The following is an 18178-nucleotide window of genomic DNA, read 5'->3' as shown; positions in this document are numbered from 1 at the left end:
GTCTATTCTATGCATAAGATCAATATGACCGGTTGGGTGTGCGGTGTGGCAAACTGATCTGTGTTTTCAAGATACATCTTTAGGTAAAATGTGTGCCTGCGAAGGATTGTTCGCACCGCGTAAAACGTTGGATTTCAACTTCACGTAACTAGTAACGAAACAAGAAACGCTGAGAGAGCGATAAAAGTAAGGGAATTAGTGGAGCACCGACCATCGGAAGTTTTTAAAACTACTCTTTGTAGTCCCACAGATGAGTGGATGGTTTTCATTTAACTATTGAGAACAGAGAACTAAACATTTTCATTTACATCTGTAAACAGCATTTAACTTATTTGTAGTTCTTAAACAACTCTGCTTTATACAAAGTCTCAGTTAACTTCTATTACCATGCACCTTTTTTTTTGTTTGATTCAAGTTGCGCATCGTAAGAGCTGCGCTCATCAGCATCCGGAACACGTGGTGGCACATTATAACATTATACAGGAACTTCTTGACCGTTCACCGTATTTAAGACCGTCGGAATCAAGTGAGAAAGGCAAGTAAAACAAAGATTATGCAGACGACGATAAAGGGATGGAAATGTGAACTAAATAAGGAAAGCAATGCAAGAACATGGAACATCGAGGAGAACACTGGCGAAAAAAAAAAGAAAAAGTACCATAACTCATGCAGTTACCTCAAGTAATCGTTTGATGCTAGATGAGGATTAAAGAACGTATATTCCAACATCATCCCTCACTTTTCTATTCGTATATCAAACTTTTCTTTTTTTTGTATTACGGCTTACCGTGACATTCTTCTCTTTTGTTGCATGGTAAAGATTCGTAAGACAGCACCTATTTAGAGCTCTTTCCGAGTCTCTTTCTCACAAGCAACAGCGAAAGTAGTTAACCGTTGTATCAGCTTGAATTTCGCGACGTCTTAGCATTGGTCAAAGGGGCGGAGCCTCCCGCAGCCGGGTGGAACTTTAGACACAAGTGCTTTGAAGCATTTTAATAATGTTCACTTCGAAAATTTTGCGTTAGTAGACCTTAATTCTCAAATTCCAGATACAGCGTATGGTCATTGCCCGTCAGCTTCTATCCCGCATCAGATCTAATGGTCGGTATTAAGGTCACTGTGTTCAGTATATCTCCCAAGTATTAAGTGAATGTCACCCTCAAGAAATTTAATCTCTGAAGCTTCATCTCAGTTGGTCGTGAAGATTGCTAACTTCATGGATCTTTGATGGAAGGAGCATTAGTCTATTCGGAAGTTATGTATCAAAACATAGAACTTGAAGTACAGAGATGAATCTAAGCTTTTTTTTTGTAGAGATATCGATGATGATATGATGTGCATCGGTATTAGGCGTAAATGATTTCGTCTTCATTGAATTGTTGTTATATTTGTGTTTATTGTATCTTCGTTGTATTGGATTTGCGTGAAATGTTTGCTTCTTTGTTTGACGTCAAAGAAATGTTGTTATCAGTTATTATACTTCCTTTTATTGCTGTTCATGTTATTCATATTGCCATTTAGAATTAAGGATGATTAGTAGGACTGCGTTCAGATTAGGCACTATCTCTGCTGCTTCCTGGACTTCACGGAGACCCATATGTTTCGGTACATTTTTTATTCAGTATGTTCGGTGAAACGTAGTTGGGGAGCGGGGCACTCTGATGCGACAGGATCGAAGAGTACTAGCACTGTGATAGCGGAGGCAGAAATTCGCAAAAACGTCCATAGAGCATAGAAACCGTTCTTAGGTGATAAAAGGCTTCTCCATTTGTGAAGGCGATAGTTCATCAATCGACAGGCCATCACTGGAGCTGAGTCACTCGGGGCCCTAAAACCTAAGCATCAGTCTTAGGGTTCCACGATATGTTAGTTAAAGCTACTAAGAAAAATGAAGACAGCTGAAACTATTGCTACTTTAACTTCCAGTCCACGATCACTAAGCAATGTCGATTTGTATTCGCAATTTGGTCGCCCAAAACAGGGCCGTTGAATCAGCCTTTCTGAAGGCTATTCGCATTCGCCTGCTTCGTGACTTTACGAGGATTTTCACATTGGGGTGAGGTCGCTCCATCCAAAGCAATTTAAGATCTGTGAGCCATGAAGAGTCAGCAAGTCCATAGGCGTTTTTGCGCCCTAAGTCCAGGTCGAGTACGCGCCTCATTACTGTTACTGTTCGATCCTGTCGCGTCAGAGTGTCTCTCGCTCTCAACTATATTTTACATCTTTTAAACGTGTTATTTGATGCTTGATTTTCTTGTCAGACTTAAGTGATACACAAAAAGAAATCCGAGCCACTGCACTCAAGTTCGCGACGGAAGAGATTGTTCCTCAGGCAAGAAGATTTGACGAAACTGGAGAATTTCCATGGGATATTGTGAAGAAAGCTCACTTTCTTGGCCTGATGAATCCACAAATTCCGGAGCAATACGGCGAGTGTTTTTAATAACTGTCTGCACCATTTGCTATGGTTTTTATGAGTTTGTTATACTATTTTGCATTCATAGAACCATTTAGGAGGGCCTGGAATGTCGACCTTAGACACAGCATTGGTTGTAGAAGCTTTAGCATATGGCTGCACCGGTGTTCAATTGGCTATCATGGGACCATCGCTCGCTGTCGCTCCTGTGTATATAGCTGGAAATGATGAGCAAAAGAGAAGATACCTCGGTCTGTTGCATTTGTTCCTTCTTCATCATTTAAATAGTGATATTCAAAAATTTCAGCGTGTTGTGAATGACGAATTCTTTAAAATTGTACTCTAGTTTTGCTCCATTTTCTAGCTTTTTATATGGTCTGACTTGCAAAGTTTTCTTCTGTTTATCTACACATCTTGGGAAGATTCCGCAGTGAACAGCATCGACGAGGAATATTATGGACTCGCTGAACATTTTCTTGACTGAACGAGGAAGGCTTAGAGTTCTAAAACCAGCAAGAGACGCCTGTCTCCGGAAACGCTAGGGCTGATACGTCAGCGTGAAGCTGCACGAGCCGCAGGCAACCAAGAACTCACGTTGGAGTTCGCAAGGCTTTGCAGAAAGGTGATAAAAGCAGACCTCAAGGAGAGAAGAGCAGAAATGTTGGCTGAAGTTGCAGAGGTGGGAAAAAGCATCCGCTACTCCTGTCGGAACGTCGCCAATCGTAAAACAAAAATGACTGCTCTTTGGACCCCATATGGAACAGCTACAGCATCGAGAAAGGAGATGGAAAAGGTCATCTAATCAGATCTCTTCGACAGCCACGTCCACTTGCCTCCTCACCATCTGAGAAAACATGGAAATGTCATTTCAGAAGTTCTACCGTACGAAATCCCCTATGCTATCATGTCGGTAAGAAATCGTACGGCACCTGGTCCCAACAGGATATGGAGTCTGTAGGAGTCATATACAGATCTGAACATCTGAAGAATCTTCCACCGCTTCTCATCCAATACTTGACTCTTCACGCATTACCTGTCGGAATGCAAGGTGCCCAAACACTGGAAGACCAGCGAGATCCTGTTGTTGTGTAAGGGAGATCATCTACATGACATCGGCAACTATCGTCTAATCTGTTTACTATCTGCCATATACAAGCTCTTCACTAGAGTGATCCTTCCTTAACAGGATTGAAAAAGTGTCAGATGAAAGACAGCCATGCGAGCAAGCAATGTTTCGAAAGGAAGTCAACACGATCGACCACATTCACACTGTTTCAAAACTCATCAAGGTGTCGCGAGAGTACAAAATGCCACTATTTCTCACCTTTACCGACCTAAAGAAGACCTTTGACTCAGTTGAGACAGAAGCGGTCATAGAGGCCTTGGACAACCAGTCTGTCCCTGCTCAGTACATAAAGCTACTTCGAGAGTTGTACAGTAACTTCACGATCAGAATTTCGCCATTCTACAGGAATACAATCATCGACATAAAGATTAGAAGTCCGACAAGGTGATACATTCTCACCTAAAATATTCGCGGCCACCTTCGATAACACAATGCGAAAGTTGGAATGGGACGACATGGGAGTGAAGCCTGATAGTCGGCAGCTACACTATCTACGCTTTTCTGATGGCATCATTTTGATTTTTTTTTTCTGCGTTAGCCATGCGGAGCGAATGCTGGAGGAATTCGAAGAAGCATGTGTGTGCTCAGATGAATCTGCAAAAGATCGGTCTTCAGTTGAATCTGCAAAAGATGATGTTGGGAAACGGATAGATCTCGGATGGCCCAGTTACGTTCAGACATATCCGTTCGCACCAGCTTCGTTCATCTGGATCGGGAAATGAATATGAAGGACATGATCCCCGACTTGAGCAGAAAAAAACGAGCGATTAGGGAAGCTTATAAGAGCATCGAGGATGTAATGAAGAAGACTAGAAACACTCGACTCCGTGCTCACCTCTCTAATACTACCATACTTCTTGCTTTGACTTACACTTCAGAAACCTGGACACTTCGCTATCAGAAAGAAAATCGCAATAGGTGAGCACTGTTGAACGTTTAATCGAAGGAATGATGTTGGAGCATGCCCGTTCACACAAACGAGGAACCTTGATTCGAAGTTCATCCTATTGATCGAAGATCAGAGACGCCGTCGCATTTGCCAAGTACAGCAAAATAATATGAGCCGGAAACGTGATGTGCTTCAACGACAACCGTTGGACCAGAGCCGTGAGCGACTGTCTTCCACGCGATATTAGGCGAGCTACAGGGAGACTGCTGACCCGATGGCGAGACTTCTTCACAAAATCCTTCAGTGAAAATTTTTGTGCTCTTCCTGTCCCATGCAAAATAGGAACCATTGGGCTGTGGCATGCGATTGGGACAAATGGAAAGATTACTGACGCCTGCTCGACCAGTTCGAAGAACAACGGGAGTCAAGGTGATCCACACATCTTTATTCGAGGAAGTTACGGTGGACGATTACAAAAATCTCGGCTACTTTGATAATCAAGTCGTAGAATTGATTTATGTTTGTAAATTTGTAAAGCTCAAGACGTTTCCTGCCGATGGATAATACAATTCTTCAAGGGTGTCTAGCAGCAGAACCATTGATTGCATCGTACTGCGTAACGGAACCCGGTGCGGGCTCAGATGTTAGCGGTGTAAAAACGAAGGTAGTTGCAATCTAATTTTTTCGGTCTTGAGTTTTTTTAAGGTACTCTTTAGTTCATTCCTTTTAGGCAGAGAAAATGGGTGACGAATATATTCTGAATGGTGAAAAAGCGTGGATAACTGGAGGAGGTCACGCGGAATGGTACGATACACAGATATGTTTGGTTGATGCATAAGCTGCCCGCCACATGTTTGATCGTTCCATATCTGCCGTGCTTGCTCATTAAGATTAGGTTGTCAGGAAGTTCTTGCACCTGATTTTCTCAGTTTTTTCGGTGAAATAATGTTATTTAGAATGATTAAGACTCAGCAATATGTTCAGCGTGGGCATCTATAATATTCGCCCATCTGTTGAGCAAATCATTGGTGCCTTTACCCAGTGACTTCACATTTGTGTGACCCTGTGTGTTATTAGGGTAGTTAGTGCAGCAGTGCTTGTAACACATATCTCCTATGTGCAAAAACGTGATATTTACGATATTTCGGTTCTACTATATGAGGTACAGAAATACAATAACGCGTTTAGTCTGTGTGTGTGTACGTGTGTGTTGTGTATGTATCACGGAAGCACTCTATAATGATGCAAAACTTTACACCGGTGATGACCGAACCATCGACACACATGATAGGCGAACAGTCCACCATTGGACCATTATCTGTATGTTGGTTTTAATAAGACAAGTTAGTTTCTGTCATATGTAAGTGAGGGTAATTAAATTTTTATATGAATGTATACTTCCAAGTTTGCAAACCATCATGCTATATAATCACGGACTTATTCTGTCACGTGTGTGTGTCTGTGTGTGTGTATCTGTAACAGAATTCCAAAAAGAGAAGGAGACTGGTACCATGGCGTCGGATAGGTGCGCGGGATCCCCAGCGTGGTAATGTTGAATGAAATGGGTCCCACAGCGTCGCGATAGTGCGCTGGTGCGAGAAAGCTATAGAGTGGGGTGAGATGGGTTCCACGGCGTCGAATTCGTTCCCCACAACGAGATGGCTGTAAAATGGGATGGGATGGGTCCCACGGCGTCGGATTGGTGCGCGAGCCCCGGTAGAATGGGTTTCTATGAGTCATTTGCGTATCTATTTCCAAGCATATTTCCCTGATGGTATTAAAATCCTGTCTTAAAAAAAAAAAAAAAAAAAAAAAAAACGGCTGCTTGAATACAATACCACACACGTTCACGTGGTCTAACATAGAGTGTTGTCTTCATTACTACGATGATGATATTCACCTCATTTTATGTTAGCACATCATTCTGTGTTAGTAGTTGAGAGAGGAGGAAACTCATGTAATATATCGAATAATGTTCCTAAATTGTGGAGGTTTCAGAGAAACATAGATGGCGATTCTGATTCTGACTGTTGTCCAAATATAGACATTCTGACACATTTAGGAAGAAAATCATGAAATCTCTCATCAGTGCCTAAATTTTTGAGGAAAACAATTGAAGAGATCGCTGATAGAAGAAAAAACAATTGTAATTTTACAAAAAGGTCACCTATTATTTGTCATTTCTTATTGATCGGTGAAGGTGAGCGAAGAAAACACAAATGCAAAAATCCTGAAGTCCGGCGTTGGTCGGACGTTCAGACTGGTGGATGTATAGATATACACATGCATCATGCTATATAATAACGCGCTTAGTCCGTGTTTGTATATGAGTGTGTATGTTTGTTTGTATGTCACGAAACTGCTCCATAAAGATGCACAACTTTGCACAAATGAGAGCAAAACCATTGGCACACACTTGATAGGCCAGCATTCTGCCATTGAGCCGTTATCAGCGACTATGAGAAGGTAGATTAAACACGTGATAAGACAGTTTATTTTTAGTCATGTGTTAAGGACTGCATACAAACCGTTATGAGCATGAGCTCTAAATGCATGTATGTTGGCTCTGATAAGGCAAGTTAGTTTCTGTCATGTGTTAGTGAGGGTAATTAAGCTTTTATGTGGATGCATATTTCCAAATTTGCAATTCATCATGCTATATAATAACGGGCTTATACTGTCACGTGCGTGTTGTGCATGTGTATATGTGTGTGCGTCACGAAATTCCAGAAAGAGGGACGAGGGGGACAGGTCCCACGGCGTCGGATTGGTGCGTCTGCACACCGCAAAGCAGTACATTGGGTTGGGATGGGTCCGGTTGCGCGCAATTGATGTGCTGTTGTGCAGTAGTATCGCGCAATTAATTCATGCGGATTAGGCAAAGAGTAAATGAGACGTTGCGGACCGTTTCATAGCCATGGCCTGCGCGTATTACATTTCACCTTTATGACTCCTATTTCCTTGCACGTTTGTCTCAGTTTAATAACGTCTTTTCTTCAAATACTGGAAGCACCCATGCAGACGTCTGCTTAGATAGTAGTCAACAGTTTACGTGATCTAACGTAGAACGTTATCTTTATCAGTACGATAGTGATGTTCGCGTGATTTCATGTTAGCATATCATTCTGTGTTAGTATGATATTTCCAAAATGTGGCTTTAAAGAAATATAGATGTACAATAAAGTTTGAATGTTCTCCAAATGTAGAACTGATACGTTTAGGAAGAAAACTATCGAATTTGCATCTATGAAATCTGCCTAAATTTTTGAGAAAAATAAAGTGAAGAAAGCACTGATAGAAAAAAACAGTTCCAATTCTACAGAAAATGTCACTACTATTAATTTATATTTATCGATGAAGGCGTTGAAGCGAACATCACAAAAAGTCTGGAGTCCGGCTTTAGCCTCACATACGTGTCCTCACATACGACCACGTAATCGACCAGCGCTGACGATATTGCATTTGTTTCTACGCTGTCACTACGCTTTCTGATGGTCGACGACTGTTACGACAACGGGTATTCCCGATAAACCTCTATGACCGTCGACACGGTCTGGCTGTGGTCCAAACAGCGGAATCCTTGACGGAATCCAGCTTGTTCTTGAGGCTGCGCTTCATCCAGCATCCTAGATATGCGCGTGAAGATGTTTTCGTGAATACATTGTATAGTACGTTCAGCAAGCATGTCTGACGGTAGTTTCGAAGGTCCAATCAGTCACCTTTTTATGGAAAAGAACAGTTCGCGAGGTCTTCTATTAGTCGGAAAAAGTCTGCTGATATAAAATCAGGTCCGGGGACTGTGCCAAGTTTCATACTCTTGATAGCGACCCGTATTTCCAAAGGGAAAATCTGTGATGGAGCTTCAGCAGTGGGGATGATCGGGATTGACACAGGAGTTCAGGAAAGGAAATGGTTCGAGTAGAACGTCTCCGTGATGGATTTTCATCTCACAACAAGAACATGTGCAGATCCCGTCTTCGCTCAGCAAGGCTGTTGGCAGAATATTATATTTGCAGAGGTACCTGCAGCTCTTTTTTGAACTTGTTTCGCCCCAAAGCATTTCTGCATCTGTTGTTTGCTACTAACCGCTCAATGTGCAATGCATTTGGATCAGGCCTTGAAGTCCTTCTTCGCAACAATTCCTTGCTGCTCTTTGAAATTCGATTCAAGTTTGTCTTGTGCGGCTTCGAGGCACGTTCAACACAGGCTCGCAGTCCTCTGAGCAGCAGCGCGTAGTCCGCGTTTGGGTCTTTTCCCATGAGCCAGTCACCTTGAGACAAGGAGTCCTCGAGTACAGTCGTCATACACGACTTTTTTCCTCCTTCGTTGCCGATTGCACGGAGACGGTAATCGGAACAACTGTAAAAGGATGTTACTATCGAGATTTCAAGTAGACACCACTTCTGGTTGGTGACTATGAGGTCGATCTCCTCAAGAGTCGTCCTATTGGGTGATCAACATGTCAACCGACGATAGCCCTACATGAAAAGAAGCGATTAGCGGACAACAGTCCGTTTAGGTGATTGCCCTTCCCATTTCGGTCATTTTGTCCAGATCTTCCGACCCTGTATTTCTCTTCTGTGGCCTTTCCTAATTTTGCGTTGTATTTTCCGATAGCGAATTTGTGGGACTTTTCACTGCGGATCACCCTCTCTAACGCCTCATAATACGCGTCCAATTCGGATTCATCAGCTGCTAGTGTTGGTGAGTAGCAGTTGATGATGATGACGGGTTTTTGGTACAGAGGGCGGAGGCGAAGATTGTCCAGACGAGTTGACAATATATCGTCAGGATCGACGAGATTGGCGCAAAAGAATTCAACACTGCTAACATTTCGCGACGGAACCTTTTCAACGCGAGTAAAGAGTGTACCGTCATTCATCTGTTGTACTTCGCTTCTGCTCTTAGTTTTTTGCAGAGCAATCACGTCAGAGCGTCTGTGTGTAATGTTCCCGCGTTGTAAAAACAAAGTCTGATACAGTCTCTTTTGCGAGTCATGTTCGGGTCGCATTGGTTTAGAAACAAAGACGTCCTGAGCAAGCTGAGATTTGATCGCTTCTCAGCCATACCGTCCGACGTCTGAGACGGCAGGGCCCAGTGTGCGGGGTACTGAGGCAGTGAATATGCTGGAGTGGCAAAAAGACTTCTCCAAACAAAGCAGACCTGCCACGGCGAGCTTAGCTTTCACCACAGGTCGTCGCCCTACTTATAAATTGTGGCGGTGATGAATCAGGTGGTGGTGAATCTTTGCAGTGATTCTGATTCATCCGATTCTAAGAAGTCGGATTGCCGGTGTCGAACTCCTTAGTTTGGCAGGTCCTACCTCCGCTCTGTTTCGCAAGTTCGAAGTCTAGGGTCAAATACACGCCAGTATGAGGTATGTACACAACGGTGTATAGTATACTCCGTTGTGTACATACTCATGTTAGGTCGTAACACTTTAAAAAATACGTAGGAAGAAGAAATGCAATAATGCGACTTCAGAGAGGGACCGAACCAAGAAGCTTCCATTCCTAAACCCAGTATACCAGCCATCAGGCTACCAGTGCTGCTTTCAAAATCATTGATCGCAGACTTCTTTGACTGGCCTGTGTCGTTTGACTAATTTTTGGCCCTTTTTTCTTTACTCAGACTTCATTTGGGCAGCTAGTTTCCATGTTCTGAATAGGTACTGAACATGAGATTTGACATGGTTACGGTCTCATTACACAATCAGATTCTGACTCGACACACTTCTCTGGTTAAAAAGTTGCTTTCACCATATATATAGAAAAATAGGTCAATGTTAGTAAGTTCGATAATTACCTGTAGGCACTATCCACAACATAACTACCCCTGCAGTTCTGTCGCATTCCGCAAACATTGAAGGCAGCATATCACGGACTTGAAGGTATTGAGATCTCTATGAATAGAGGGGGTTATGGGTGTAGTTCATGAGCATGAGTGCGATTTCGCTGAATTCCCCTCATTATCCGTGGCTTTGTCTCACCGAATCTTCCTGCGAGGTACGTAATAACATGCGTGATCATGCCATGACCTCGAAAGCACGTATACATGGCGCGTCTGTGAGTGATTTGACAATCTATGAACTCCTGATACTGCCCTCTACTCGCTGGCAGGCACATCGCGCGCGCCTGCTCTCGCAAAAGTATCACTTTGACTAGGAGGATTCGGTGCGACAAGATGATCCCCGCGACGTTTTTAGATAATTAGTGGGGATTGAGCACGAATGCGCTAGCACTCAGGAAGTAAAGCCCTAACTCTATATATTTTTAGAGAGATCCCGACACTCTTAATTTCATGGTGTACTGTCTTTAAGGGGTAGGTTTGCAGCGAAATGTTCCTCGCCATGTCTCACTCCTCCTCGCTTACTACAGCACTGCTGAATATGTTGCTTCGTCTCTTCTGCTAAATGTCGTTTGGTAAAATGTTGATAAAGGTAAAGATTCTACGTTAGTTCACGTAAACAGCTAGCTCCTGCTAAAGCGAACGCCTCCGTGCGTGTATATAATTTCTGAAGAAACATACATAGGACTGGACATGTGGAGGAGTAATTTCCGGTGATTCGCCACGCAAGCAATCCGTCCCACTTCATTTTACTGATTCTTGATGTTTGCCTGTCTACTTCCTACTAGCAGTACATGTTTGGATACGTTCCAATTCCTTGTGGCGCCAACATGCCAGAGTGCTCGCCATTTTACTTGTGTCAACCTATCTTACTGCTTTTATTCTGTGACCCAGAAAACAGAAAGGTGGAGTAAAGCCCGTCCCATCACATTTTTCTGCCGTCTGGTACAGGCGCATCTACCTGAAGCTGAAGAATCCGTCCCGCCCATCTTAGCACAAACATAATCAACATAGAAAAAGTTAACAAAGAAACAAAATAACTCTCTGTGCAAATGCTCAAAAGGTGAAAACATTCGAAAAAGAATGAAGGGAAGGATTCAATTTAATGCGAGGATTATAACAAACTTTTATATACAATTCTTTCTTTTGTCATGTTCAAGTTAAGCTCTTGAACATCATAATATGTTTCCTCTGCAACGTAATTTAAGGATGTAATGGTTGTAATGGTTGTTAAATATGTTGCATCAGTAAAACTTGGGCAAAAAAGGCTTCCTAAAAGATAGTGGTTAGAGGGGAATCATAACTTACAATTGCTTTTTTTTTTATTTTTTTTTTGAATTCTCCAAGAAAAAGGTGTTCCGCCTTTGAAACATTTCACAAGAAATTTTTCGAAAGAGAATGCGATAAGTTTGTGATTTATGAATGCGCTAAACCAGAACTTTCGATCCATATGTATAATCTATTGGCTAATCGGTTTTGCTGCTCTCAACCTACTCTATAAGCAAAGGACAAATCACCTTTACTTCTTTGTAAAATTGGAAGTGAACATGCCCGTAATGGTCTGTATGCACTCCTTAATAAATGACTAAAAATCCTTCTCACAGTCCGTTTGTTTTTTTTTTTTGAAGAAAGGATGTTAGCAGAATAAGGGAAATATGCTTGGAAATAGATATGGGAATGAGTCATAGAAACCCATTCTACCGGGGTTCCCGCGCACCAATCCGACGTAGTTGGACTCGTCTCACCCCACTCTATCCATTTCTGGCGCAGCCACACCATCCCGACGCCGTGGAACCCATCTCACCCCACTCTATGGGTTTCTGGCAAGGGCGCACCATTCCGACGCCATGGAACCTATCCCACCCAATTTCACCGCGTTGGGGCTCCGCGCAAAAACCCGACGCCATGATACCCGTCTCCTTCTCTTTTTGGAATTCTGTTACAGAGACACACAGAGAGACGCACACAGGTGACAGGTGTAAGTCCTTTATTATATAGTATTATATTTTTCAAATTCGGAAGTATAGATTCACGTAAGAGTTTAATTACCGTCACTAACATATGACAAAAATTAACCTGCCTTATCAAATCCAACATACATATGTTTACAACTCCGGACAGTGGTGAAAAGGTAGTGTGCTCACCTATCAGGTGCATGCCGATGGTTCGGCACCTCACCGGTGCAAAGTATTGCATAATTACGGGGTATTTTCGTGACGGGGCGGGTGTGGCGCAGTCGGTTGGAGGTCCGTTGTGGGTCGGGGGTTCGAATCCGCCGTAGTGCTCACCAAGCCTTTCATCCCTCCGGGGTCGATAGATTGGTACCAGACTTGTCTGGGAGGATAAAAACACTGACTTGATCATCATCTGACCCCCGCAAGTCATTGTATAGGCCAATACGCGTTCCAAAAGCTTAACGATTACGAATTCCAGTAAAACGCGTTGGCGCATCCCAAGTGGATTGATACGCCAGTGACTTTATTTTCGTGACACACATACACACATATATACATATATATATATATATATATATATATATATATATATATATATATATATATATATATATATATATATATATATATATATAGGGACTAAGCGCGTTACTATATAGCATGATATTTGTGCATCTACTAATATTTCCATATTTATATCAACGAATCTATATCTACCTCCACAACAGCATAGTGGCGTGGAAGTGACTCTGGGCGTTGAACTGCGATGCACAGTGGAGGTTCATCCTCCGGCAAGGTCTCCCAAGCTGAGGCGTTGGACATATGCCACATTCCTACTTCTCGGAATTAGAAGCCTAGCTAAGAGTAAACCACTGCTAAGATTCGCCACCGTCTCAGCAGAATGTCGCAAGGTGGTTCTCTGAACCATATAGCTTGGGCGACGACCTGTGGTGGAAGCTAAGCTCGCCTTGGCAGGGCTGCTTAGTTTGGGAAAAAATCTTCTTGCCACTCCAGCATATTCACTGCTTCACTACCCTGCGCACCGAGCCCTTCCGTCTCAGACGTCGGACGATATGGCGATCAAAATGAGATGAGAGGCGATCAAACTCAGGTCGCTCAGGACGTCTCTGATTCTGGACCAAAGCGACACACGCACGGCTCGGCATGGAGACTGTCTCAGACTTCGTACTTACAACGCGAGAAGAGTGTGCATAGACGCTGACATACACGCCCTTCTCGGAGCTGCAGAGCGTATCAATTTGCACGTGATTGCTCTGCAAGAGACCAAGAGCAGAAGGAGTGACGTACGACAGATGAATCGCGGTTCGCTCGTCATTCGCAGAGAGAAAGTTCCGTCACAAAATGTAAGCAGTATTGGTTTTGTTATGCCCCATGTGTCGTCCATCTTGTCGATATTCACGAGATCCTGTCACCTCGTCTGGCCGTTCCTCACCTTAGCACCTTAGCAACTGATGACTCCGAAATGGACGCGCTTAGTGAGAACCTGGAGAAGGTGATCCGCAACGAAAAGTCCTACAAATTCGTTATCGAGGGTAAAACTAGGAAAGACAGTAGAAGAGGAATGGAGGATCGGAAGATTTGGACTAGGGGACCGGAACGAAAACGGCAACTGTTCGGGCAGTAGTCAGCCCTCTTCCATGGAAATTCTCTTTTCATGAAGAAAGATCATTGTCAATGAACATGAAAATTGCCCAGTAGCACGACTCGCTACGGAGATTGACTACGTACTCATCAACTGGAGATGGTGTCTACTTGACGTCTCGGTAGTACCATCCTTTTGTAGTGATTTTAATCACCGTATCCTTTTTGGGGAAATACGACTTAGCCACACAATGGAAAAGAACATCTGCTATCGGCAACGAAGGAGGAAAGAAGTCGTATACGACGACGGTTCATTCGAGGACTCCTTGTTCCAAGGTACTAGCACATTGAAAAATACCAAATAACCAATATACCAATATAAGACTAATAGAAGATCTCGCCTCTTATCCATAAAAGGTAATTGGACCTTCCAAACTACTGTCCGACGTGCTTGCTCAATGTACTGTAAAATGTATTCACCAAGATGTCCTCGCTATATCTAGCAAGATATCTAGCACCCTGCATGAAGCCCAATCTCAAGAACAACTTGAATTATGTTAGAGCTTTAGCTTCGTGGACAAAATCCAGATCCGTATCCAGGGTCATAGAGGAATTCCGCCTGCCCTTTGCTCTAACCTTCGTCGACTATGAGAAAGGCTTCGAAAGCGTAGAAACGAATCCAATACTGTCAGTATAGGTCGATCAATGTGTTTAAACGTCGTATGTGAGGACATTAGCCAACTGCCTACGATCGATGCACCACTAGGATACAGCTTTTCCACCGCCCTTCAGCATACCTAAAATGGGTAATGAAATCAGTTTTTTTTTTTGGAAGAAAAGGGCAGACGTGTTGATGGATGATTCCTCTCGAGCCTTCCTTTTTCTCAGACGACATCGTTCTGCTTTCAAGGAGTAACCAATAATCCAGAGATGGTGTTCAACGAGTTGAACGAGGCAGGGAGGAGAATAGGATTACGAATAAACCGAAAGAAGGCGTACTTCATGAAGAACGTCAACTGCGAGGACGGAGGAGTACAACTTGAAGGCACCCGAATAGTGCAAACTTCGTCATACGTACTCGGACGTTCTATGAATATGGAAAACGACTTGAAGGAAGAACTGAATAGAAGGATGAGAGCAGCAGGGGCAACATTTGTACCGGTCAGGGAAGCTGCGAACCAATTGACGGACCAAGATCTCAGTGCCCATTTGTTTGACTCAAAAGTTCTTCCAGCGCTCTGTTATCCAGCGGAGACGTGGGCAGACACTGCTACCACGCTTAGGAAATTACTCACTACCAGTAGAGCCCTTGTGAGATGTCTTCTGAAGTTTAACCGGCGCTTTTCGCAGCTCCGACTTACGGGCAATGTCCCATCTTTGCATCTTATATATAACAGTATAGACGAGGGATGAGAGAAGAGAAGTTTAAGTTTTCTTTTTGGAAGCATAATTTAGCTAAAAGCTTATTTAATCCACAATATATCATAACAGTCAACTTTTACAACAATTTCTCGAAATGTCTTATTTTGTGAATAGAATTTTTTTGCAGAAGCTTTACTCATGCACCATAAAGGATAAAGCATAAAGTTTCTGGTTAATCAATCCGCTTAGGGAGCGTCCCCACGTTCATTTCAATTCAGAATCGTTTGAGGTTTACGAACGTGTAACTGGCCTATACAATCACTTACGGTGGCTAGCCGATGTGTCAAGTCAGTGTTTTTTTTATCCTCCCAGAGAAGTCTGGTACCAATTTATCGAGCCCGGAGGGATGAAAGGCTTAGTGAGCACTAGGGCGAATTCGAACCTCCGCGTGAACCTGAACCTCCGCGGTGCACGAAGCGGAACCTCTAACCGCTACACTACATCCGCCACAGATAAGATATACATGTACAAATATCATGATATATAATGAGCTAGTCGGTGTGTGTATGCATGTATGTGTGTGTTTGTCTGTGTGTCAGAAAATTCCAGAAAACACTGAGACGGGTCCAACAGCGTTGAATTGGTGTGTCGGCGCCTGAGAGCTGCAGAACAGAATGGGATGGGTCCCACGGCGTCAGATTTGTGGCAGCGGTGCAGTAACATCGCGCAATAACTCCATGTAGATTTGGGAAAAAATGAGAAAAAAATGAAACTTTGTGGACCGTTTCATAGTTGTGAGTATGAAATAAATTAAAAAATGAAAAAAGCGTAAAATAATACAAAAAAGTGATTATAAAATCTTTTATCTATGCCTAAATTTCTATTTTAGAAAATGAAGGAAGCGTTGTTAGAAAAACACAGAAGAAGATGCACTACTTCTAATCTTCTTGCAGAAGATGTCACTACTTCTAATTTTTATTGATCACTGAAGGCGAGCGAAGCGAGCACCACAAGAAGTCCGAAGTTCGGCTTTAGCCGGATGTTCAGACTGATATGTATATATGTATAACCATGCGTATGTATACATATGCGTATGTGTGCTTTCAATGAAATCCAAGAAAAGTTCTAATTTCATATGTTTATGGATCATAACAGATTTTTCGTTGTTGCACTTTGTACTGCACGCTAGAAATCCTCGGGATCGGCAAATATAATGAGACAGGTCGTTTGGTTGTTTTATGTCAATTATGATTCTGTTTGGAGTAGCTTATGGTGGACACAACGTGTTTCCGGCTGAAACACGCTTTAGGCGACATTTATTCTAACTTTGCTTAACACAGTCTATTTCAGAAGTCCGGAGTACGTCTGCTTTCGGTTTTTGCATCGTGATTTGTTGTAGGTTCTTCGTACTTGCTCGTTCTGATCCCAATCCTTCAACGCCTACAGGGAAAGCATTTACAGGATTCATAGTGGATGGAGACACCCCCGGAATTATCAGAGGAAAGAAGGTGTAGTGATCCTCATGATTCGATAATGGCGCGTGCTTCTGCTCTTTTTCAACGTTCATTTTTCATCGTTATTTCTGATCCGACTTTAAAGTAAATCTGATACTTACTTAGATACTTACTTAGATGGCCCGTCTTCACTCGACGTGCGGGCCCCAGCATCTCTTCCACTCGTTTCGTTCCCTCGCCATTGTCATCCAAGATGTTCTCAAGCTTTGTGAGTGACGTTGACGAGGTACTTGAGCCGTATCCAGCTGAGCTCTCAGCTGGTCCATCCGTGCAGCGAACACGTCACTCCATCTCGTTGGCGGTCTCCCTCGGGGGCGTTTAGCGTCCCTTGGGATCCATTCTAGCGTTCTTTTAGTCCATCTATCGTCGATTCTTCTCATGATGTGACTGGCCCATCTATGTTTTGCTTTCGATACATATTCCGCTGGGTCGCGAAGACGAGACATTCCTCTTAAGTCGGAGCTACGAAGACCGGCTAGATGTTGTGTGCGCCGGTTAAACTTCAGAAGACATCTCTCAAGGACTCTGTGGGTAGTGAGTAGCTTCCTAAACATGGCAGCGGTGTCTGACCACGTCTCCGCTGCGTAACAGAGCGCTGGAATAACTGTCGAGTCGAACAGATGGGCACGAAGATCTTGGTCCGTCAGTTGGTCCGTAGCTTCCCTGACGGATGCGAATGCTGCCCATGCTGCTCTCATTCTTCTATTCAGTTCTTCCTTTAAGTCGTTTTCCATGTTCATAGAACGCCCGAGGTATATGTACGACAAAGTTTCCACGATTTGGGAGCCTTCAATTTGTACTCCTCCGTCTTCGCAGTAGGCGTTCTTCACGAACTGTGTCTTCTTTCTGTTTATTCGTAGTCCTATTCTCTTCCCTGCTTCGTTCAATTCGTTGAGCATCGTTTCTGCTTCATTGGTACTGCTCGAAAAGAAAACTATGTCGCCCGCGAAACGAAGGTTCGACAGAAATCTTCCATCAACGCGTATGCCCCTTTCTTCCCAGGAAAGTGATTTCATTATCCATTGCAATGCAGCCGTGAACAGCTTCGGCGATATAGTATCGCCTTGTCGTACCCCCTTTCCAGTGGGTATGGTGATGAGAGAGCGGTGGAAAAGCTGTATCCTAGTCGTGCATCGATCGTAGCAATTATCTAATGTCCTCACATACGACGCGTCCACACCTTGATCGACCAGCGCTGGCAGTATTGCATTCGTTTTTACGCTGTCAAAGGCTTTCTCATAGTCGACGAAGGTTAGAACAAGGGGCAGGCGGTATTCCCGGCAACTCTATGACCCTCGACACGGTCTGGATGTGGTCCAAGCAGCTGAACCTTTGGCGGAATCCAGCTTGTTCTTGAGGCTGGGCTTCATCCAGCGTCCTAGATATGCGTGTGAGGATGATCTTGGTGAATACTTTGTATAAAACGCTCAGCAAGCATACCGGACGGTAGTTCCGAAGGTACTATCG

General features: G+C 43.4%; 2 protein-coding genes across 3 annotated transcripts; one reads left to right on the top strand and one right to left on the bottom strand.

Moving 5' to 3' along the window:
• Window positions 1-1529: 1529 nt before the first annotated feature.
• On the top strand, window positions 1530-16828 carry RB195_023197 (uncharacterized protein; the record flags this gene model as incomplete). 2 transcript variants are annotated; one of them, XM_064210548.1, is made up of 7 exons in its annotated part: window positions 1530-1605; window positions 2262-2429; window positions 2515-2667; window positions 5010-5095; window positions 5162-5235; window positions 16597-16705; window positions 16817-16828. In XM_064210548.1, 7 exons carry the CDS (start codon window positions 1530-1532, stop codon window positions 16826-16828), a joined length of 678 nt encoding a protein of 225 aa, XP_064066429.1. The 2 variants fall into 2 exon arrangements, with proteins under 2 accessions (XP_064066429.1, XP_064066430.1); XM_064210549.1 differs by lacking the exon at window positions 16817-16828 and having other exon boundaries at window positions 16597-16711.
• An 11-nt stretch (window positions 16829-16839) lies between these two features.
• On the bottom strand, window positions 16840-17610 carry RB195_023196 (uncharacterized protein; the record flags this gene model as incomplete). The annotated part of the gene is made up of 1 exon (XM_064210547.1): window positions 16840-17610. One exon carries the CDS (start codon window positions 17608-17610, stop codon window positions 16840-16842), a length of 771 nt encoding a protein of 256 aa, XP_064066428.1.
• Between the last annotated feature and the right edge of the window lie 568 nt (window positions 17611-18178).

The sequence above is a fragment of the Necator americanus genome, chromosome X (assembly GCF_031761385.1).
Source record: "Necator americanus strain Aroian chromosome X, whole genome shotgun sequence".
In the NCBI taxonomy this organism is placed as follows: domain Eukaryota; kingdom Metazoa; phylum Nematoda; class Chromadorea; order Rhabditida; family Ancylostomatidae; genus Necator; species Necator americanus.
This window is presented reverse-complemented; position numbering and strand designations above follow the sequence as displayed.